Genomic DNA, 24,855 nt, shown 5'->3' on the forward strand with positions numbered 1-24,855 from the left:
TCTTAGAAAACATAAAAAATATAGACACTGTGATGCCCCAAAAAATACATTAGGAAGCAATTTGCTGTGAGGCAAGAAATGATTTTGTGTTGTCAAAACGTGCTCCGGTCTTGGTATACATTGCTTTTTGATTTGATGGTTATCTTTGATGCAATTAGAAAATCACGGTGGACTATGAAAACAGGTATTTATTTCTGTTTACTTTCCTTGTTAAATGGAGAAGGGCAACTTGAGATTAGTTCTGCTTCTTCCTCCACACAGATTGAATGCTCACCTTCTCTTTGGCAGTTCCCATTTTGATGACAGAGCAGGTGAGCCAGAGAACTGGTGGGGCCCGTTATTCCTCTTGAAGGTCCTGAGAGCAGCCTAGCCACTATATGTTCACACTTGATTGGACAAAACAAGTCACATGGTAGAGGTCAACATCTTTAGGTGCCAAGATTTGACACTTCCTTACAAGCAAAGGAGTAGGGCACACTAGAGAATGGCATATCCAACAAGTTCCAGAGTCACCCTGCACCATCTAAAGCCAAGATACCACAGAGAAAACAAGCCTGGGTTCTGCGTCTCCTGATGACGGTAGGAAAGGACACCACAGTGATGCTACAATCTGTCTCTTCAGTTTCCTTCAGTGGGTTTGAATGTGTTGGATTGCTGGTTTATGATCTGACTTACCCTTCCTGGTTCCAGGGGACGATGGGACACAGCCTTGTCCTGAGAGCAGCAGCCAGGAGAACAGGATCAAGGCCCGCTGTCTGTCCTGCACGTCGGTGGTTCTCAAGGCTGTGTGGGGACTCTTGATCATCTTGTCGGTGTCATCGTCTTGGGTTGGAACCACACAGATTGTAAAAATCACATATAAGAACTTCTACTGCCCATTTTTCATGACTTGGTTTTCAACAAACTGGAACATTATGTTTTTCCCAGTCTATTATTCTGGTCATCTGGCCACTGCTCAAGAAAAGCAATCTCCAATGAAAAAATTCAGGTAGGTTTCTAGATTCATGGACAACAGGGGATGTTTGGAAATTCATTTTATGCAGACACACAAATTTTCATCTCTTTGAAACATGGGTAAGTTCTCTTTTAAACACAGAGAAGCAGGGCCTATAATTGAGAATGCACTCCAGAAAGAAGAGTGGAGACTCTATTAAGAAATAAATTGTGTCTACAATGTACAAGGCACTGTACTGGTGTGATTGCATATCTCATCTCATTTGATCATCATTAGTGATAACAAATTTACCTTTAAAGGTAGCATTACTGTCCCCATCTTAACACAAAAGGAAACAGACTCAGAATGGTTAAATGACACACTCAAGGTCAAACAATGATAAATAATGGGATCCAAGTTTAAGTTTACCTATCTCTAAAAACCATACTTTAAAAGAATATCATCTCAATGTCTGTCTCAACTTCTCCCAAATCTGTACTAGTAAAAATGATTTTAATAGAAACTTCAGATCAATATTCTGAACACTGTCGTCTGTAAGCAGGTGAGATGACCTGGCTTCATGCCACGGGAGATTTGGTCCAGAGGAATTGAAAGCTGCCATTCTTTGCTGGCGAGGAGCACAGGAGCCCTCCTTTTGGCTCTGCCTCCTGGGGAGTCCTGTGCCTCTAGTGGCTGCCCCGTGATGCCCTTGGCTTGTGCCACCGTCCATTGAAAAGGTCGGGGAGGCAGATAGGACTGACATCATACATAAATCCTTGCACAGCTCTCAAGGAAGGTAAAAGCAGTATGCATTTCAAAATTCCTGTATGAATAGACAATTTTTTTTCTTTTTAAAGATTTATTTTATTGGAAAGTCAAATTCAGAAAGCGATCTGTCCGCTAGTTCACTCCCTAGTGGCTGCAACATCCAGAACTGAGCTGATCCTAAGCCAGAAGCCAGGAACTTCTTTGGGGATGCTCATGTGGGTGCAGAGTTCCAAGGCTTTGGGCCATCCTCTACTTCTTTCCCAGGCCACAAGCAGGGAGCTAGATGATACATGGAGCAACCCAGACATAAACTGGCATCCATATGGGATGTGGGTGCATGGAAGGAAATTTAGCTACTAGGCTATTGTGCAGGGCCCAAATGGACAGATTATTAAAAAAGAAAAACCAGTGTAAATGTTTGCTTAGCACTGAGGTTGTCCCTTAAGATGCCCGTGGCATCAAAATGCATAGATCTGAACCCTGGGTCTGGCTGCTGACCCTAGCATTCCTGCTAGTGCGAACCCTGGAAAGCAGAAGTGACAATCCACATAGTTCCATTCCCAGTTCCCACGTCAGAGACTGAAATGCTTTTTCTGGCTTCTGATTTCAGCCTGGCCAGTCTCAGGGGTTTTCTCGCTCTTCTTCTTGGAAACAAAAAAAGGAAAATATGGGACTCAATAAAGTTCCAGGGCAATCACTCTCTATACTGAGACAAAGCAGGAACCAGAGACCCAGTAGGGACTGAATGGGGAAGTGCCAGTTCTCCACAACAACTTATTGGTCTCCAGGGGAATGGCTATAAGCTTGTCCTGCAAGAGCTGAAATAAGCTTTCTCAGTTGCTCCTACACCCAGTGAAAAGAAGGGATGATTACAGTAACCAGTACATGATGAGGTAACTCTTAAAACCTTAAGAGTGAGGAGGCCTTATCCTCAGCTTCCGTCTTCTGTCACCAGCACGGCAGTGGTTAGTATATTTAGGTCATCCTAGGAGTGGTTTTCTACATGTGATCATGAAAACTCAATTATAATTAAGGAAGAAAAAACAAAAAAACACTTTGAAAGAACAAATGTTGTCTGGTTCAGCAGGAAGTATAAAACTCCCTATCTATTTGTGATTGCCAAAGCTAAATTTGATTCCCTTTAAGTCAAACATGATTTGGGGCATGTTTTTAAAGGATGGTATTTAATAAACAATTACAGGAAAAGGTAATTATCAAAGTAAAATTGTCCCTGTTAGAGAATATCCATATGGACCCAGATAACAAGTGGATTCTACTTAATGCCCCTGTGTTTAGACACACGAGTATTAGAAGCAGCACTTCAAGAAACTTCAAATCAAGTCAAGTTGGTTTTATTTAAGATTGCACATTTACACAAAAGGCTACTCATGACAGACATGTTCTTCTGTGAATGAACTTCATCTTTTCCATTTTGCTGATGTTGGGCTAACTCTGAAGTTAATAAAATCTACACTTGGACAAGACACCCTTCCTATTAGCCCTGGGAGAATTAAGCTGGCCATTTCTAAAGCAAATCAAAGTGCTTTTGTTGTGCAGAATAAACCACTGTCTTTGAAGGGATTATTCTCTAGTGGTCCTCTCCATATGAGAAATAAACATTGCCAGAAAAATCTTAGAGCCTTGATCTTTTGGTCCCATGTAGACTCATTAACACCATCTGCCAGGAAGGTACTCTCAAAGCTCTGCTTCCAGAACAAGAGGAAAAAAGTTCATGTATCAAATTGGGAGTAATATTTGTCCCATGACACCTGAACTTCTATTTTCTCTTAAATGGTATAAAAGAAGTTACATATTTTTTTCTTTATCACTAGCAACAAGAGAATATTCAGGAAAGTACCAAATCCACATGCTGAGGATTGTCCATCTGGAAGTAGGTTTTGATGATTCAATAATTCCATATATACTCCCAGGAAAGCTCAATCGCCACAAGAGATTTTGAAATTTAAGAGGAAAAAATTACATACCATAGCTCTAACAGATTACAGAAAATAGAATTAAGATCCAAAGACACAATAACACTTTGAGACGTGCTCAGACACCTGACATCCAGAAGGGACTTAATCTAGCAGTTGCAAGAATAAAGATGAGCCCAATTGAATTTCCACAGTCCCCAATGTCCAGGCATCATTCCACAGTTTGCTACTTGCCAATGCCCCTTCTCCAGAAACTCTCAGCTCATCATCCCAATGAGAGGTCTGCTGTTATTTCTGTTACTCTGTTTCCTATAAAAGATCTGTTCTAAAATTTTTCACATTTTTAGAAAGATTTATTTATTTCAAAAGACAAAGTTGTAGAGAGACATACAGGAAGAGAGAGAGAGAGAAAATCTTTCCTGTTCTAGTTCATTCTCTAAAGCATCACAAATAGCTAGGGCTGGTCCAGGCCACAGCCAGGAGTCTGGAATCCCATCCAGATCTCCCACCTGGATGGCAAGGGCCCCACACTGGGTCATCTTCTGCTTCTTCCCCAGTAGCTTTGTCAGAACAGCAGAGATTCAAACTGATATTCCTGTGCTGCCCGTGTTACAGATGGGCCGCTGTGTCACAACTCTGACTCCAAATGGTTACATTTTTTAGCATCTAAAACTTAAATGGTGTGAAGTGTGGTGCAGTTGGCCTGGTATGTGGGAAGAGAGCAGCTATGACCCCCACAGCAGGGGGGCAGATGGAGAGAAGACCGACAGGGACTGGAGGAAGGAAAAGAAAAGGGAGCCATGAGGGAATGAGCCCTGGGGTGTGGGTCAAGTCAGGTGAGAGTGGCCTCTACTGGACACCAGTGTTTCCCCAGCCACTTGGCTGTGAAGCTTTCTCTGTCCCTATGTAGCCACTGGTCTGGTCTGGGGCCCCAGAACATTCTTCCTGCTTCAGAATCCACCACTATGATGGTGGATTGCAGGGAAAAAGAACCATTCATGGCTAACAGTAAGAAAAGGAAATGTTTTCATAAAAACTGAGGTTTGTGGTGCTTTTAAGTAAAAGTGCATCTTAAAAGGCTTCATTGGTTGGGGGTGACACCATAAGCCCACGGCTCCTCCACAGCCCCATGCAGCTTCTGATGCTTTTGTAAGTAGAGACTGTGGAGCCTTGTACAGGTAGCTGTAGGACAGCTATCGCCTGTTCTGAATACTGTGCATTGGAGTCCCTGAGTGGCCACAGGGCTGTGGCGAGGCCATGCTTGCTACACGGTGTGAACACATGCATTCCAGGCTGCTTTAGATTGGACCTTGCCCTTGGAGCTTTTAATCCCTTTATTGGTTAAAATTTCATTTTTATTTTACGAAAACTCTCCAGTTTTAGTTGTGTCCTACATATAAGTGAAAGCATTCTGCAAGGATCTATATGAGCAGTGAGCACTTGTAACATTTCTGTAATCGCTAACCTACAACTCCCTGCATTCTTTGCTGTTTCAAAGCCACACGAACTGTGAGTCACAATCCGAAATCTGAAAAGTTGTTCTGGGAATTTTCATCACTTGCTCTGTGTGGTCCTACTGTAAGTGACTTTGTATGTGAGAGAGAAACGCAGGTTACTGACCACGTGGGTTTGCAGGCACAGTTGTTCTTCTGTGGATTCTTGGAGCCAGTCCTCCTGCTGTCTAGAGCTGTGTCAATACAATCTATTGCAAATGTTACAATCATGTTCAAATATTCATAACTTGTTCATTTGAACAAAATCCTTACAGTACAGTAGAAAACAGGATGCCAAGTGCAAGTTCCCCAATAAATGCTTGAATGTTCATGAATAATTGAATGAAAACGCAAAGCTGAATTCTCTTGTCTTCAGTACCCGTGGTATACAGGCACTGTTAGGGTCTCCTTTTCATTACTGCTGAAGGTATCACTAAGTGAACATGTAAATTGCAAAGACCTCTCAGGAGGCTGCATTTAGTCTGGTGGTTAAAACACTGGCCAGGTATGCCTGTGTCCCAAGTCAGGGTGTGTGGGTTTGCTGCCTGGCTCTACCTATTAACTCCAGCTTCCTGTGAATACAGATCTCAGGAGAAAATACTAACTGTTCAAGTAATCATGTCCATGTCACTCATATGGGAGACCTAGACTAAGTTCCCAGCTCCTGGCTTCAGACTAGCCCAGTCCTAACTGTAGCAGGCACCGGAAAACCAGTTAATGCATTGATGCTCACTCTCTCACTCATGCCTCTCAAATATATTTTTGAAAAAATAAGAAAGGGAAATTTTCTCCTTGAGCTAAATAGTCAATTTAATCAGAGATCAAAAGAAAAAATATACAGATTTAACTGAAAGGACTCCTCCAAAGTGGCCTATGTTTACATTTTAATGTAACCTAAATTTCACATTTAGTTTTTAATAGCTTGGGAGTCATCACAGAGGCTTTGAAAATGCTTCTGTGTTAGAAGCAACCTCAAAGGATTTACATTTACCTAGATGTGAGGCTGCTGCCTGGGACATCTGCATCCCACTTCACAGTACTTGGATTGGAGTCCTGGCTTCACTCAGATTCCAGCTTGCTGCCACTGCAGACTGGAGGCAAGGGATGGCCTATGTAGCTGAGTCTTTGCCACCCCTGTAGCAGACCTGGATTCAGCTCCCAGGCCTGGGTGGGCATCTGGGGAGTCAACTGTCATATGGACCTCTTTCCCTGCCACCCTTTCTAGTGAGAAAAGCAATTGGCCTATTCAGCATGTATATTCTAGAAAAAGACACAGATATGAGCAGATTCACAGATGTGTGGGTCCCTGACCCAGAGGAAGTGAAGTGTCTGCAGCCATTTGGTTTATCACATTCACTTTTTGGAAAGGACTTTCCCTTTCTTCCTTAAGCTCATGATTTCCATACTTGCCCATTTCTGTCTTTCTCTGGGCTTCTCTGAAAATGTCCAGAACCAATAGCAGGCCTGTCCTGGGAGTCTCCCAAGAGCACCTGCATAGGAGACCATCGGTGTCTGGGGACATAAGGGCTTTTCTCCAAGGGCCCTCCCTGAAGCCCAGAGGTGGCAGAGCTGAGCGTAGTTAGTCCACAGATGGGTTCCGGCTCTTCCTGTCCACTTCTACCTGAAAAGTGTTGTGAAGAGTTAGACAAGCTGTGCCAACCTATACTTTCTGTGTATTCATCTCTTTTTCCTCCTTAGGGAATGCAGTCGGATTTTTGGTGAAGATGGCCTGACCTTGAAGTTGTTTCTTAAAAGAACTGCTCCCTTTTCTATCCTATGGACTTTGACAAATTACCTGTACTTATTGGCTTTGAAGAAGCTGACGGCCACGGATGTGTCGGCTCTGTTCTGTTGTAACAAAGCCTTTGTCTTCTTGCTGTCCTGGATCGTGCTCAAGGACAGGTTCATGGGAGTCAGGGTAATGGTTCGCTCGGTTCACTGTGCAACGTTGCCTTTGGCTGTGGAGCTGGACCTCAGGAAGGCTGCTTTGTGCCATGGAGTTTCTGTCAAACTTTCCCCATTGGTTCTGAATACAAATTAAAATGTGAAGATGCACTAGAGAGTACAGGCAGAAAGACCACGAAAAGATATTGGGATGGCTTCCACGGGATGGTCAACTGATTGCAACAGGAAGACTAAGAGAGAGAAAACATGTTCTTATCTTAGAATTGATTTTTAGCATTGTGATCATGGGTCCTTAGAATGGAAGGATCTAAAAAAACTAGCCACAGTAAAGATTATGGCTTTTTTCAAAAATCAAGAAATGTTGGTAAATATTCAAACACTCCCCAGGCAGGCCCCTTTCATGGGTAGATTTAATTAATATTAGTGTAGGGAGGTAAGATTCTCTAATTCATGTCAGCAGAAATGGCACAGTGCAGAAAACATGGCTAGCTGTCTCATGTGAATAAGGTAGAAAGGAAAGTAAAAGCAACAGCTCCAACTTCGGGGTGCAAGTTCTTGGTTGAATTGTGTTAACTCCCACCAACCACTTCAGTTCTGAGATTATTCCTCTCAGGAGTAACGTGGATTCACACGATTTCTGAATGCCTGCTCTGGCTTAGAAATAGATTACTTGGGGTAGAAGATGCAGTAGTGAAGAGCTACGCTTCCTTCATACAATTTGAAGAGCCCCCGTGATGGAAGTGCTGAGCCAACTGGTGCCTCGGAATGAGGGCCAAATGAACAGCCTCTCCCTAGACTATCAACATCACACAGCTCGCTGTTTTCTCAACAATGCATCCAAGATTGGATTTGAAGTATATTTTGCTCTCAAAATGTTGCTTCCTTTTTTGGCAAAGATTTTTAGGTCCTTGCTCTTCTCCAAAATGCTAAAATTATGTTTATATGAGAGAGAGAGAGAGAGAGAGAGAGAGAGAGCAGGAGCGAGCTAATGATGGTTATTAACCTTGAAAGATTTAAAAGTATATATATCCAATTACAAAATTATGATTGCATTAGGGGAGATGCTACTCAGAAATTGAAAACTGAAGCTTGATGCAAGCCACAGCAGAAAGTCTTTATGGAGGACAAAAAGTTATGTCAGTTGTGGTATTACCATTTATCCAAATGTGATGTCACACTCTGCTCTGGTTGATCTTAGATTTGACATTCCTGGGGCTCCACCTCATGCAGTTGCAGCTGGGAGCTGGGGTACAGGAGCTGCCTGTCTACCATCCAGAACCCAATAAATCCTTCAGAGTCAGGACCCCTCTTCACAGTCCACTGCCCCATTGAGGACGGACTGTGTAACATACATTCCTGTGAAAATGAAACACAGGGCTTTTTTTTTTTCCTTTTCTTTTTAGAAGCATCAATCATTTCAAGACAGCAGAAACAGGGCAAGTGCAGGGTGCAAGAGGCAGAGCCTTCTTAGCACAGGATCCAATACGTCTGTGCAACCACAGAGCCAGCCTGACCTCAGAGCATAAGGTTGAAGTTCAATGGCTGTTTGAAGACATAACGAATGAACTCATTCATGCTTTTGTGAAATCTTTCTCTTCACTATCTTCCACTACTACAGGACACCCAAGTCAGAGGGATTATCAGAGGGGAGGCCTTGTCAGAGAGGAATTAAGAGTAAATGGAGGCATTTTTCTGCTTTTTCGGAGGCAACTAACAGAAACAAATCACCACATTCACTATGAGATTTACCAGTGAGAAAATTAGCGTATTAGCCTGAATAAGCATATTTGACCTGGACCTCCAGATAACAGGTATCAAAGGTATAATGTAAATTTGAATTCTTTTAGAGAAAAAAAAAAACCTCAGTTATATAACTTAAATTTAAATTACAGATTGACTAAATTTGCCTAGAGACTACTAATCATTGTCATTTTCAATATGGGATCCCCAGTGTGTTGGATGACAGATTCCCAAAAGATCTGCCCACATCTTAATTTCCACAAGCCATGAAAGTGAATTTCTGGAATAGAAGTCTTTGCATATGTCAGTAATGTAAGGATCTTGGGGGGGAAAAAAAAGAGATTATTTTGGATTATCTGGGTGGACCCAAAGTCCATCAAGAAGCTTGTAAGAGACTCACATGGGAGCTGCACGGAAGAGGAGAGGGCCATATGAGCACACAGACATGTGGGAATGGTTGCCTTGAGGCCAGGAGTGCTGGACAGCCATGCCAGGAGGGACAAGAAATGTGTCCTACCTGGAGATGCTCTCGGGGGCATGGCTGTGTGGGAAGTCAAGCCTCTGACTTCCACAACATTGCCAAAGCCATTTTTTTTTTAAAGATTTATTTTTATTATTTTTTTATTGGAAAGGCGGATATACAGAGAGGAGAGATAGAGAGGAAGATCTTCCGTCCGATGATTCACTCCCCAAGTGAGCACAACGGCCGATGCTATGCCAATCCGAAGCCAGGAGCCTCTTCCGGGTCTCCCACGGGTGCAGGGTTCCAAAGCTTTGGGCCATCCTGGACTGCTTTCCTGGGCCACAGGCAGGGAGCTGGAAGGGAAGTTGGGCTGCCGGGATAGAACCGGTGCCCATATGGGATCCCGGGCGTGCAAGGCGAGGACCTTAACCACTGCGCCACCGCGCCAGGCCCAAAGCCATTTGTTTTTAATGTCACCAAGGTTATAGCGATTTATTCCCTCAGGAAACTCATCTAGCATGTAACAATAAGAGGTGATAGAAGACTCTAAAGTCCCCCATAAGCATTTGCTAATAAAGCCATATGCAAAATAAGATGTCAAAGATGGCAAATGAATAAGCTTTAGTATCAGGCATGCTAAGCGAAGCTGGATATTTTTCCTTGAAAATGACAAGTAGTACTTCACTTCTCACTGTGAGGCGTTAGGAAGTGTTGTATGCCACATTTCCAAAGAAGCTCCAAGTACAATTTTAATGATTCCCATAATCAGGACATGGAATATGAGAATTACCAAAACATATTCAGCATTTTGCCTTTTGACAGTGTCAGCAAGTCTTCCCCTCTTGAGACACATGGAGAACATGTATAATTAGGTCATTTGAGAAATTAAAGGCAGGCAAACCAAGCAGCAACAACTTGAATACAGCTCTCATTGCCTATGTCTAAAAATAATCTGAACCACAACCCCTCCAGATGTCTCTTCACTGGATTCCTCCTGCTTAAAAATGGTTGGAGAGATGCTTTCAGTCATCAGATTGGATTTTATTTTTATGGTTCATGTGCAAATGTCTGTAGTTTAGATACGGATGATTGTTGAATTATAGTTCTGGTTTGGCCCCACATATGATCATATGTAAGATGAAAGCGATGGCCTTCCCTGCTGCTATTTTTCATGTCAAAATTACATCACAAAAAGAATAAAAAATGCTGTACGTCATAACAGCAGTAAACATGAGTCTATAGATACTATGGGCCAGAATGAGCAATGCTCATGTAACAGTCAATTATAGAGTTTGAATCACACTTGTTACTATCTTGTTTAATTGTGTTACAGAGGTGACCTGCCATCTTTCATCTTTTATTATAAAATCATTAGAATGAACTTACTGGCAATCTTTGCTATTAAAAAAAACTTTCACGAACAACTGCTTGTAGTTGATATATGATCATATGGTAGAAATTAGTAAATTTTTTCAAATGATCATACTTTATATTGAAAATGCTATATACAACATGCTAATCTAACACTTGCAGCGTTGAATTTGGAGTTTTTCCACCTCTGAGATTATGTCTTCTTTAGCTATCATTTTTACATTCATAAGAACCAGAAAAATCACTCACCTTTGTGGAAGAGGGCTCTTCACAAGAAAATCAGCCATTGCCAGTACCTGGGAGTTGTCTCTCTCTCACTGGTACCTGTTCCACACCAACAAAACATTGATGTCAGACTGCGGGGTTAGAAATCTTGTATTTAGATCTTAATCCATTTCTATTCTCAAATTCCCCTGGATATAGGAGAAAACTAGTGCTCAGAGAATGATCCAGAAGATTCTAACTGTATCAGAAAACTTAGGAAATGAACTTCTGTCCCTTCACCTTAACACTGATATGTTGTCCAGCCCTATAGGTGTCCCTGTGCAGTCAGCTTCCCAATGGTGGCTGTTAAAGAGATTATGTATTCACCAAGGACTGACTGGAGTATGTTAATGAAACTGAACCTTGGGTTGAATTTAAACTGGCCTCGAGATGCTCTACACCAGGAGACTTGGACTGAGTTGCTACTGATTTGTACTGATGCTGAATACCAAGATAAAATTTGGGATGACCTTTTGTTTCCATCTCGCCTCTGATTACTGCTCATGCATACACAATGCAGGATTCTCTGTCAGGAACCTTGGTGCTTTTTAGGGCAGGCAGTACAAGGTGGATAAAAGGTCCTGACCCTGCTCATCTGGTCTTCTAGAAGACAATGACATGAATACGGCAGGTAGAGTGGAAGTTGGGTTGTGATGGTGCTCAGGTTTTATGCCCATGAGGAGTCCATATTCCCTTCATGAAGGTGTGACATGTTGACTTTCTGTGGACATCCTTCAGTCTTGGCTTGCGGAATTCTCTCCCTCTTATCTATGCAGGTCTCACTTTGAGATCACATTCAAGTGAATTTGATATGAAAAAGAATGCAAGTGAGTTGTGTTCAATGGCCTAGCACCCCTGAAATTTTGCTGCCATCCAAGAGACTTTTCTAGACCCTCCCATTCACACCATACCCAAATCTCTACAGATTATCGTACCTCCTTTATTTTTCACATTTCAGCTTTTGTTCCATTTAATTGGATCCAAGTGACATTTCTTCACAGGTTCCTAAATATATCATGTGCAGAAATTCAAGGATTTTTCTATCCATAGTTCCCTGAAACATGATTCTCCCTAACTCCACTCATGGAGGAAAGAGGAAAGAGTGTTAATGCAGCTCTCTTTGCCTCACTGTTGGTATGTATCCCAGCCTCAGCTGAGCTTGAGTCTACCACTCACAAGTCGTGTAATTGGAGATATGCGTTTTAGGTGCTGCTGTAGGTTTGGGGATTCAATGATCTGTTGAATTAAGCTCCTCAAGTTTCACCCAGCTTGAATACACAGAATTAGCAAACACGCTGGGGTTCACATCACTCATAGAACTTGAAATACTTCAAGAATACTGTTGGAAAAGAACTGGAGTAAAGAGATAAACTGTGGTGCCTTAGATCCTAAAAAAAATTGGTATTGGTAACCAGACGGCAAGCCTGGAGACCAGCTAGAAATGGGAGTCTCAGAGAACCTGATGGGGCTGGTAAATCCTGCAGGAGAACCACAAGCTTCTGGACCCTCTGTTTTTATAAACTAATGATTTTACAGGTGAAAGAGACTGAGTTTCATGAAGGGTCACAGGTGATAGCTGGCACAGTGAGATTCCCAACTAAATACCCATGAAGCGGTCTCTGAGTTTTGGGGAATAGGCTCATGTGGTCCCAGAGGCCCCTGTGCTTGGCCTTGACCACCGAGGAGAGTTATCCTGGAGGAGGAGCCAGTAGCTGGCTGGCCCAGGTCTCTCAACCAGGGCGCTGGAATAACAGGGATACTAAGTCCTCTAGGAGCACTCACCTTGGATGGGTACACAGTGTGAGAGGACAGAGAGATTTAGGAAACTTAAAATGGACACCTCGATCATTTGGGGGTCTCCATGGTTACTAACATTCTCTATTCAACCAGATTCAGGTAATGGCAATGGTGGGGTTGCCATCTTTTTCAGACATTTTCAGCTGATGTGGAGGCTGGACTCAGAACAGGTTGTCAGTAGAGCCACGATGTTCAGAAAGCAAACAGCTCCAGTTCATTGTGCAGTTTCAGCAGCTGAGTCCCTCTTACAGGTTTCATGTGTCCCCGAAGCAATTTTGGGGTTGTCACCCTGTGCATGAGCACAAATGAGCATTTGTTGACACAATAATTAAGGCGCTGGCTTCTTATAGACACATTTTCAGTGAGCTGAGTTGAGCTGTGAATTTTTTTTTCTGTTGAGGAGTGATTATTAATCCTTGTTTAATGGATAATTCTGAAAATGCAAAGAGTCAGATACGTGCTCCTGTTATTTCTTCTGTGGACATTGAAGTTAAACCAGCAAAGCCAAACAGAGCCACTTCAGAATCACCCAAAGGATGATTGTTAATAGGCCATACGTCCAACACGGTCTTACATTTTCAGGATTGGCTGAGGTTCTTTCAATTACTTCCCACTGGGTACATCTACATTGAGATTTTCTTTAAACAGCCATAGAGGATTTTTCCTATCAGCTAGTTGTGAAATTTGGATTTAAATGCAGCAAATAGATCAACTTATCTTCCCTCTGAGGAACACACATGTATATATAGCCTACAAGTTATTGCTTGTGCCTTGGAGAAAGATTTTTCAAATATCTCAAACATTCCTATTCTCATGCTTTCAGAACTTAATTGCTTGGTCACCTAAGTGAAAAAAAAATGCTCCTTCCCATGAAGGTAATTGCAAGAGATCCTGTGTGATTGAAGTGTCCACTTAAGCAATCCACACTTGTATTTTCACAAATACTTGAAGAAGCAACAGAGATCTGTAAGAGGCTCATTATAGTTGTAATTCTGAATTACTATGAAACCATGTAATCTTTAGTCATATCCAACCCTTATCTTAAGAATATTTATTCTTGAACTTTATGCATCTACATTTTTACTGAAGGCTAACTCAGAGAAGAGTCACTTGTGGTTATTGCCTGTGGATAACTCTAAACAGGAAACAGCATATTGTGTTCAAGTTTGTTAGATTGTTTCTGTTACCTTTATCTTGCAATAATTACCTGTTTGAGAAAACACAGCTGATATTTCGCCCAAAGAAAATATCTATCAGCTCATATGTGTTGTCCTAGATATTCATTCTTATTGAGGGATTCTATGTGAGCACATGAATACTGTAGCCTTTGAACATTACTTAGACAGGAAGACACATCATGAAATGCCAGTATCCAATGTGCCTTTTCATTTCTTTGAAATCAGATCACCCAGAGAATTGTTGCAAATCCCTAGCACAGCTATGCATCTCCAAATCAAGGAAAGTGATAACAGCTACAGAACTTACAGGGCTAGCAAACACCCTCCCAATAATTATTTATGAGTCTATTATCTGTTGTCCAGAAACGTTCCCTGACACCTCAAACCATGTAGTAAATCCTGCTCCCCATAGTTTGAGGCAGGGCGTGTGGCACACATTTGACACGCTACTCATTCCCACCCTGCAGCTGCCTGGGTCCTATATGATGAAGACAGCTCTGCTGACATGGCAGCACCTGTTCTCAAACCCTCCTGCTGCTCCTCCAGAAGAGGAAGCTGCACTAAAGCCAACTGTGTCCTGGCTTTGGGTGGCAGTTAACAAAGAACTGGGTTAGTGGAATCTAATGATAACCATCAGGAGCATGAGTCAAAACTCTGCCTTTGGTTGTAAGAAGTAATTCACTGATGTTCCAAAGGGGTCCCCCAAATCACACTTATGAATAGCAAAAGATCTCAGAGGAAGTTACTTATGGGGAATACTCAGAACTGAAGTGTAACAAAATTAATGCAGCTTTGAATTTCTCACACACTTTCATCTTGATTTCAAAGTCAGTGAGACTGTTTCACAAGGAAATGATGCATTGTTCCCTAGTCCTGGCATGCTGCTTTACTGTGGTTGTAGGTTTGAAAATGTTTTCCAGTGCAGTGACTTCAAGACAATTAAAGAAATAGTTCCAATCAGCATCTCACCAAGGTAGATGTTTCGAATATACTCAGGACTGTATGATTTTACAATAAGCCATGCTGACGTCAGTCAGATTATGAATGGCCTACTTTCTGCAATGAAGGAGTGCTGTAGCATAATTAAATGAAATTATCTTTCTGTGGTGCACCTAAAATGGAATTCATTTGCATGTGAACTAAGTGGAGAAGTGGCCTCTGACATCCGAGTGATGGAGCAATCAGCTTGTTCCTGGGCCCACCCCCAGGAGAGGTCTTCATTTTCTTCCCTTAGCTTAGATTTATCACTTAGACAGGAAGACACATCATGAAATGCTGGTGTTGGTGTTATTATAGTAAAGTCTTGGTGATGTGGACATCTTCAGAAACTGATCCAAGGAACTGATTAAAATGTATGCTGAATTGTTTGAAGACAAAGAACACAGCACAGATGAGAATGCTTAAAAGTGACTTCCAACTAAATCTCACCAATATGGCCATTAATATTTAGAAAGCCAACCTAAAATAATTGCATGGAAGCTGCCTGCCCTTCATAAAAGAGAGAGAGAGCAGCTTTTATTTCCTGTACCTGGGTGTCTTTTGAGAACACTGTCTTTGTTTTTTATGTTGACCATCCCTGCAGTTAAGCAGTAGGTATAATGTAGTAGAAGAAATTGGGTTTCAGGAAGTACTTGGCAATGTTCACGCAGTCTGGAGTTGTTTGATCTGGGGTACGGGAGGCATCAAGGTTTTCTTCTGTTTCCTTGCATTGTATTTGACAGATAGTTGCTGCAATAATGGCAATCACTGGCATTGTCATGATGGCCTACGCAGATAACTTCCACGCTGATTCCATCATAGGAGTGGCCTTTGCAGTGGGGTCGGCCTCCACATCTGCACTATATAAGGTATGTCGCACACTTTCTCTGACAGTTGACTGTAAAACCTTAGGCTGAAGTGATAAGGGAAAGAAATGCAACAAAGACCTTGAGTTGAAAAAAGGTAGATGTGCTTAAACAATACTAAGTGCCACTTGCAGCGTCATTTACTGGGCACCTATCAGAAAATTTCACCTGCTTACTATGACTCTATGAGGCATAGATAGTTATTCCCACTTTCCAGGTGAGAACTGAGCCTTTGAAATATCAAGTAATTTGGCCAAGGTTGTACAACCAGAAAGATATAGAGCCATGAACTTAAATTCCAAATCAGTCAGCTCCTAAGCCTGTGCCGCTTGCTCCTGCTCCCCTGCTTATCCACACATGAGAAAGCTTCCTATTTCTATCTGAATTGGCCAACTGTGATCATCGTTTTAACTTCACGGAGGCATTATGAACTACAAGCCAGCTGTTTCCCTTCTGATGGCGTCCTGAGCCCACTACGTGCACTCTATTCTTCCTTCTCTGGAGTCGCTGACATCAGTGAAAACTCTGTTGAGTCACTCCACCTGAATTCAGAAGAGATGACCGAAAGAGCAGATCTGGCAGGCTGTTTCTAAAGCATTTTTTTTTAAGAGCAAACCATCTGGATTTATCCAAAGGACAATGCCAATGTGCATCTTTTGGTGTTTTGATAAGAAAACACTCTTCCAAAGGCAAAATAATGATAATAATAACAGCAGCCTTTGCATCCCTCCTGGATACGTGCTACCATTATTCTCCAACCCTGCGAAGTTAATTTCCCTACCTATATTTCATGACCCATTCACTCTGTGTAACGAGCTTCACAAGTGTTCACCCACTCACCGTTAGTGTCTGGCTTGCTTCCATTGGAAGGTCCACCACCATGTGTGGTGAGAGCCATGACTACCACATGGTCGTGTTCCCTTGATTAAGTCTTTCAAGAAAGGAAACAGGTGCAGTGGCTATCCGAGGCAGGATTATGAAGGTGGGAAAGGAAGATGAAGGAAGTTTAATAAGTACCAAGCTATTGTTTGATAGCAGAAGGAAGTTCTGGAGTTCTATTAAATAGAGGATAACTATTGATAATGGAAATAGGTTGTGCATTAAAAAAAAAGCCAGAAGGAAATTTTTTTTTAATGTTTTTATCATGAAAAAAGTGTTTGAGGAGATGGAACTATTTATCCTGCTTGGAGCATGATACCATACACACAGTATCAAAACATCACACGATATTCCATAAAAATATAGAATTGTATGCCCAGTTACAAACTTTAGAAATAAGGTATTAAATTCCGGGGAAAAAAATAATACTGGTAAAAATTAAAAGCAATATCAGGGGTTCCTGTGTGACCATAATAACCACCTTATACAGATAATTCTCTACATCCTCTCTGGGAGTAGTAGTTGCTAGCATGTGCAAAATCATACCTGCATGGTGGTTCATGCAGAAAGAACCTGATCCATTTTACATTGCTTGTTAGAGGACTAGTGAAGAGGACAGAAGGGTTAAGAAGAAATACAGCCTGGCTTCCTCTCTGAGCCTGCCGTGTAGCTTCAGTCTAATCATTCACTGCTCCTGTCTTTCTCTAGATGGAGGCTTTTAATTCATAGAGAAAATTGTTTCCAAATCCAGAGCATAAACATAATTTTTGTAAAGACATTTGAAGCTCAAGAAAGAAAAGCTTTTGTTATCGTGGGCATCGTGATTATTTCTATTAGCAACATGGTGAAAGGCTCTCTGCATCCAATTTACTTTTCAGCATCTGCCAAAGTAAGGATGAAATGAATCCCATGCTTGGAGGATGGATTCATGACATCTCAATTCTAGAAGAAATTTCTGGGTGTGTCTGCACTCCTGTTTAGCATTCATTCTCGAGCCGTTCCTGCTGGTAGCACCCAACTCTGGAAATGCTCTCTCAACAGGTACCACAAGCAACAACGCTGGCTGTTTCACAGGGGAGCTATGGAGCATCTTACTTCCCTATGTCTCACAGCCCATCAGTGCCAGGGAGACAGCAACCCAAGAAGAAATGGAGAGCAAACTCTGGAAGAACAGTTAAAATCTCCCTGCTGCCTCCCCACACCCCAAGTCTCTGATTGAGCTTCTTTCCCATTCTAGGTTTTGTTTAAGATGTTTCTAGGAAGTGCCAACTTTGGTGAAGCTGCACACTTTGTCTCCACCTTGGGTTTCTTCAATCTGATCTTCATCTCCTTCACACCGGTCATCCTGTACTTCACCAAGGTGGAGCACTGGTCATCTTTCGCAGCACTGCCTTGGGGTTGTCTGTGTGGCATGGCAGGGCTGTGGCTGGGTAAGTGGACCCACATTTTGCTCCTTGACGTTGCCTTGGATTATCATGGTGGAATGATAACCTTAGGGGCCTCTATTCTTGGCTTCCCAAGTTTATGTTGGTTGATGTCAGTGTACATTTGGCAGATTCTTTGCAGGCTCTTGTTTGATTAGATTGGAAATGAGTGGCTCCCATGAGTTAAGGTGTGCAGCTGAGAACCAGGCCACTGGGAGAAAAAAAAAAGTGGGGGGACACAAATAATACAGGCTCTTCTACCCAATGCTCATTCCCCCAATGGCTTCAGCAGCCAGGTCTCTACCTGGCTGAAACCAGAACCCTGGACCTCCAACTTGGTCTCCTATATTAGTGGCAAAGTCCCTAGCACTTGTGCTGTCTTTGGTTTCCTTCCCAGGAATTAGCAGGGAGTTGAATCAGAGGTGTAACAACCAGTCTCAAGCTGGTGTTCCTGTATAGGGTCCTGTAAGTCCCGGTGTAGCCCATTGTGGCACAATGTTGGTCCCTCCACCCCCCACATGTCATGATAACCCAATGGGTGGCACCAAGTGCTAGAGAGAGGTGAGAATTTGAGCTTGCATTCAGCTAACTCAGAATGGTTCTGGTTCTAAACAGCTGAGAGCACTTATTGCAGGAGGAAGGAGGAGATGTGTGAAGCTGGAGATCAAAGAAAAAAAAAAACTGCCTGCAGGGATTTGAACTTAAAATCCACCCAAAGACCCGTCAGCAGGGATGTGACAGGTTCACGTCCACATATGAAACAGCTCATTCTAGGCACGGAGAAGGTATTTGTAACAGGAAGCCCTCATCGGAGGAGAGAAAAGGGTGGAGTAAAATGTGTCCCATTAATGGCCAGGAAGAGGTCCACTTGGGATCTTGTGACTAAAGCTACCTGCTGCGGCACTGGAACTCCAGCCTCCCAATTCAAACTGCACTGCAGCTGCTGCTTTGTGAGAGGGGCCTGGGAAACAACAAGCCTGGTTGCTCACCAAGCAGCAAATAACAGCAGCAACCACATGGCTCAGAACATGTGTTCAGTCACCATCAAGTTACTTCCTTTGCTCCTTCAAAACAGCCCCTAAAGACAGAACCCCTGCTCACTTCACATTCTCACACTTACTTAACCTGCAGGATAAGTGCCAGTCCTCAACTGACCTTTTGCAAGGCAGTATGATTTGAAGTAACGGTAACACTGCAAGGCCTGGGAGAAAAATAATCTCATTTTCATTCCCACACAGGCATCCATCATCTTTATACACTTTGCGGAGGTCTTTATCAGACAGGGGCTGTGTGAAAGAACGGTCAAATGCTAACTGTTGGTCCCTTGAGGTTTACTTTTCACATCATGGTTATCACCTGTCATAACCTCTTCTTAGCAGAACACAGATCATCAATTCCAAGTGCAGCAGGCTGGAGCATCCTAATTCAAAGTGCTAGACTAGTCCCTCTACCAGGGAAAATCATGAATAAAATGGACTCTTGGCTTCCACTGTACACACATGAGTTCTACTTTGCTCTAAATAGCCCTTAACCAATGTCTACACTGTTGCGTTTTTCATTTACACTCCTAGGCATGCTTGCTGAGACTGGGTGCCAGCCGTGCCATCTGGACCCTGGAGTTTGCCACCAAGCATCATGGTCTGCATGTGTAGTGCCAGGTCTACCCCCAGTATGCTGTAAAGCTCATTGGATCAACACTGTGCTGTGACAAACGGGACTGAGTCAGCCTCTGTCTTACTGTGGCACACATCCCAGGGGTCCACAGACTTCACTGCTTTCATTCTTATATTTATCATTTTCATTCTTCTCTGTGGCAGCAAGAATGATCTGGTAGGGGCTGGTCTGAGAAAGAGAGGGGGGAAGAGAGAGAGAGAGAGAGAAATGAGAGAGAGGGCTTACACATACATACACATACCCATCTGTGCTCAGAGATGCCAACGTTCTCTTGTAAAGGTGACTTCCTTACGAGCCTGGGCTCACCATGCCTCACTCCTTTCTCAGGTTCATCTGCTTCCAGAAGTACCTTAGTCATGATGCAGGCTGACTTTATTCAGCCACCTGACATGTCAGAAGCTCCAGCGGGGCCTTGTGACCCTGCCAACACTGGACCTATGTATTCTTTTCCTTATACTGTCGAAAGAGAAGGGAAGTGTTCCATCTAAAGAACTCAGGAGAAATAGCCTATTTCTGAGAAGTTACCTGGCTCCTTTATGAGAAGGGCTCAGTTCTCCCCAAATACCTTTGCTTTCACTCTATATGCTAAAGTAACCAGTTCAGCCACTACCACATCAGTTAGGGAGCTTGACATTCTAGTAAGCCCCTTATCTTATGACTTTGCATGTTTGACTTTCTGAAGAGGAAGTCAAGGTGCTGAGTGCTTGGCTTGCACTGCAACCTTGCCATAAAGGGAAAGCAGGGACTTGCTTGGGCAGCCCTCTGCCTTGATCACCACTCTTGCTTTCTGGACATTAGAAAGGAGCCTAAGCCTTATGGGACTTCAACTTGTTGTCTCTAACTGCCAAGCATAAGTGACTCCAGGTATTTAAGTCCCTGGGGTTCACAAGAGCAGAAATGATAAAGGGTGATACGAGAATAGACATGATCCTAATTGGAATGGTTCTAAAATCTTCTTTGATTCTGCAGAAATATGATTAACATTTTTGTGCCATTTTCATAGGGATCTTCCTTGAATTGAGGAATTCATAGTTAATATCCACCTCTCCAGCCCTTAAAACAAACATATGCTTGAATCCTATTAAAATAATAGGATAATTATTTCTTCTTGTTGAAAACCTGTACTTGCTAATTTTTGAGGAGAGATGATTGTCTTATCTGCTTTTATACTTAACTAAGGAAGTTGAGAGATACTGAAGAACATCAGGTTGTATCTTCAATAGCTTTGAAGGCCAACATTCTGGTAGCCTGTGCCCAAGGCAGACTAGGAAACTGTCTGAGGGAGTTCGACGGGTTATGTTAGCCACACCCCTGTGAGGTTTGCTCATACGATGGTCACCTGGAGAGAGGGACTAACAGCATGGGCTGTCTGTCCTTCGCTAGACATTGGCCACACCTTCCTTCAGGCAGTCCCACCAGAACCTTTCTTTGTCCAGGAATATGACAAAATAGAGTGAAGTTACACCGAGATAAAGCATCGAAACTCAATCACCTGCTTCTTTTCACCCTCTCCGGCAATGCTAATAAACAGCATGGCGAATTGATGATCTACCTCTTGGCATTTGTTGCAGTGCACCTTTGGCTGGGAAATTAGCAATGGCACAAGCAACCACGGTGACAGAGAAGGAAAAATACACAGCTCATTCATGCCACGCATGCGTACATTTATCCAGAATTAGAGGATTAAATGGCCAAAGGCAAAGTTCCCTTCGAAGTCACATTCAGCCAAGAAGATATTGATTCTTCTATGCTAAAAAGAAAAGGCGCCCAGTGCATCAATTCCTCTTCATCCTGCTTATTTTCTCCATTTCACAGCCTTCAACATCCTGGTGAATGTAGGTGTGCTGCTGACATATCCCATCCTGATCTCTATCGGGACAGTCCTCAGTGTTCCTGGAAATGCAGGTACTGCCCCAATTAGACACATATGGGTTCTGAACATACAATACGCCTCCTGTTCCTGTGTGTGTTAGCTCTGAAATATTTCTTCTATAAATGCTGAATTATGTCCCTTGCCTGGGAAGATGTTTTTAAATATCCTGAAGGTGGCAGACGACAGAGTAACTGTGCATGGAATTTTAAATTTTCAGCTGCAAAATTTTCAGCTACTGTTTTCACTTGGTTGTGCTTTTAGAATTAAACAGCCAATGTATCATTTGGGTTTCAAGTAATCTCTCTGACAATGTAATTTTGGGATATTTTTAGAGGCGATCCTGTAGAAACAAAAGACAACCCCGCATGGGACTCTCAAATAAACGTCACTAATGAAAGTGTAGGAAACGTGCAGGGTGTCGGCTCTCATCAGACCATCCCCTGGGAGTTACAGGAGCTGCACTGGAGACAGAGCAGGTGGCCCTTGGAAACAGATAGAAGGAAACACGAATTCAAGTCCCATCAGAAATAACAGGAAAAGCTGGTTTTCCAGCACAATCTTTCTATTAAAACTGCTAGTGAAACAAGCAATGAAAATGGATTATCTGCATAACTATTTCAGACCCTACGTTTGAAATTCTGCAATTCCAAATCTTGAGTTGCCATCTTTCTTTCCTCCAGGATAATCAGAAATATACTTATTATTACAATCAGGGCATTAAAAAGATATGGGGAAAATTATACAAATGTTGCTTTAAGAACACCAACATATACAAAGCATCTTGGAAGTATACAAAGAAAGGTATCGTTAAATGCCAATTGGAGATGGACTCTGAGCGACATGTGTTGTTCACAGGGAAGGAATAGCAGATGAAGCAGAGTTGTCGAGGAAGTTCCTTCATTCATTCATGGACTAATTCATTCAACAAGTATTTTTTAGGGTGAAATGAATGCTGATAAGTGTGATTGCACTGCTTGAGATTGGACTCTAAATGAGACACAGTCCTTTTGCTGAGGGTCATGTAGAATAAAAGGGAAGACAAAAGGAATTGAGCAAATACAATGTGGAGAGAGAAGTGTTTTGCCAAAGGTGGAGAGTGCATACTGTGAGAGGACACAGGAAGAATATCCAAGAGATTTTCTGCAGGAGGTCCAAAAGGAGAAGGCTCAGTGGAAAGAGGCCTTAGAGAACCACGTGCAAAAAGATTAGCGTAGATGTGGCTAACACCTCCACCGTAAAGTGTATACCTCAAGCACTTGAAGCAGGGATTCAAAAACATTCTTGCACACAAACGTTTATAGCAATAACCTGGGTGGTATCCACAGAGGAGAACACCCAAATGTTTGTCCACAGAATGACCCATGTATCACACTCTGAATTTCCAGAAGATCGTGCTAAGTGGAAGAAGCCAGGCACTTTGTGGTCATGTGGTATAAAAATCTCATTTCTATAGAATATCCAGAACATGCAAATTCATAGAAGGAAAAGTTCATTAGTGACTACTAGGAGCTTGGAAATAAGGGGAAGGGAGTGAGAAAAAAAAAATTTAATGAGTATCGGGTTGTTTATTTTTTAAGTTGATGGAGATGTTTGGGACAACAGAGGGGATGGTTGTACTAAATGCCATTAAGTTAATGATTATTCAATATTATGTAAAGTTATCCCAATTCAAAAATATTAAAGAACAACATCATGGCTGGCATTGTGGCTTAGAGGGTGAAGCTGCCACCTGCAATGCAGCCATCCCATATGGGTTCATGATTGTGTCCTGGAGCCTCCACCTGTGACCCCACTCATTACTAATGCACCTGGAAGAGTAGTGGAAGATGGCCCCAGTGCTTGGATTGCAGCCACACATGTGGGAGACCTGAAAAAGCTTCAGACTTCAGACTGGGACGGTTCTGGCCATTGTGGCCAACTGGGGAGTGGATCAGTGGTTGCAACATCTATCTCTGTAACTCTGACTTTCAAGTAAATTCACTTTTTTAAAAAAATAATAATATCTACAAAGGACTAAACCTGAACCAGGCTGACTCACTTGAACAATTCCCAGCGATTCAATGAAACCAGAGAAAGGCAAGTGGGTATGGGGGGGGGGGAAAACAAAGTTTTAGTAAATGCAACTGCAAGGTTTTCAATTGTGAAGGATAAGTGTGATTTACAGCAGGGGAAGGAGAAGCAAGCAGAGCTGGATAAAGGGAGCTTCAGCTCGAAAAAAGGAAGAGTTAGAAAATGTCTAGAAGTGACATTGACTTAGACTGGCAAAGCTCAAAACCAGCCATTGGCTGTAACTGACCTGGTTTGTTTCTTCCTTAGCTGTGGATCTCCTGAAACAGGAGGTGATATTCAACGTTGTCCGCCTGGCCGCCACCATCATCATCTGCCTCGGCTTTCTGCTGATGCTGTTGCCTGAAGAGTGGGATGAAATGACGCTGCGATTCATCAATAGCTTGAAGGAAAAGAAGAGTGAGGAGCGCGTGGATGAGGTGTCGGACCCTGGAGTGCACCTGCGGAGCAGGAGCAGGGTCAACGGGGCCGTGTCCATACCGCTCACCTGAACAGGGACACAGCTTGGATGCACGTGGATGTATATTCTGTGAATATGATAAAATTTTCTCACTACCTGTACACTCAATCAACAGTATTAACTCTGAATTTGAATAAGTCATATTGTGAAATAATGCCAACAGTAAAAGTTTACATTTATATGCTTATCAAGAAACTGGTGTAAATAATCATAATAAATTTTTTAATGAAGACATATCCATCTTTGTCCTCTCTTTGTTTTGAGGGAGTCCCCCCACAACTCCCATCATTTCCTGAAAATATAAGACTTAATTCATTCATGGACTTGAGAGAAAATTGTCTTTCAGTCAGAGAAAGTTGTCTAGAAGAAAAACGCATGATAATGATAAGCACTTTGTGTTTATTTAAGTCCAATAAGAGCCTAAAAACCTGAGAACTGGACAACCATTAATGAAATATCACCAAAGCAGCTTTTCTATGCAAGATCTATACTAGGAGAAATGATGGTATAAGGAGTCTAAGTAGGTCTTTGAGTAATTTCCACATTCTGAGAGTAGAATTGGATATAAGGTAGTTTACAATGTCTGATGAGGTGGATGTTTGAAAATGGTGCAATGAGTCATACCTCAAGTCCTTCCCCACCAAGTTTCTTGAAAAAGTTTTTATTTTTGCTGCCAGTTCTTCAGTTTCCCTCCATCGTTCCTCTGAAAGCACTCGCAAACATCACCGATGACTCTACTCTTGATAAATCATCTCAACATTTTGCAACCCATGCATTTTGTGCTCTC

General features: G+C 42.4%; 1 protein-coding gene across 1 annotated transcript in view; it reads left to right on the plus strand.

Annotated features, from left to right (window-relative positions):
* Positions 1-24,318, plus strand: part of SLC35F4 (solute carrier family 35 member F4) — a 214,273-nt gene extending 189,955 nt beyond the window's left edge. The window contains exons 3-8 of the mRNA XM_040969123.1: positions 691-988; positions 6,828-7,047; positions 15,569-15,694; positions 17,808-18,000; positions 21,484-21,573; positions 23,858-24,318. Of these exons, the coding sequence (XP_040825057.1) occupies positions 691-988; positions 6,828-7,047; positions 15,569-15,694; positions 17,808-18,000; positions 21,484-21,573; positions 23,858-24,099 (1,169 nt within the window). The 3' untranslated portion in view covers positions 24,100-24,318. The remainder of the gene's footprint in view (positions 1-690; positions 989-6,827; positions 7,048-15,568; positions 15,695-17,807; positions 18,001-21,483; positions 21,574-23,857) is intronic.
* The last annotated feature ends 537 nt before the right edge of the window (positions 24,319-24,855 follow it).

Source organism: Ochotona curzoniae, unplaced genomic scaffold (assembly GCF_017591425.1).
Source record: "Ochotona curzoniae isolate NIBS_2020 unplaced genomic scaffold, NIBS_Ocur_1.0 scaffold_4701, whole genome shotgun sequence".
NCBI lineage: Eukaryota > Metazoa > Chordata > Mammalia > Lagomorpha > Ochotonidae > Ochotona > Ochotona curzoniae.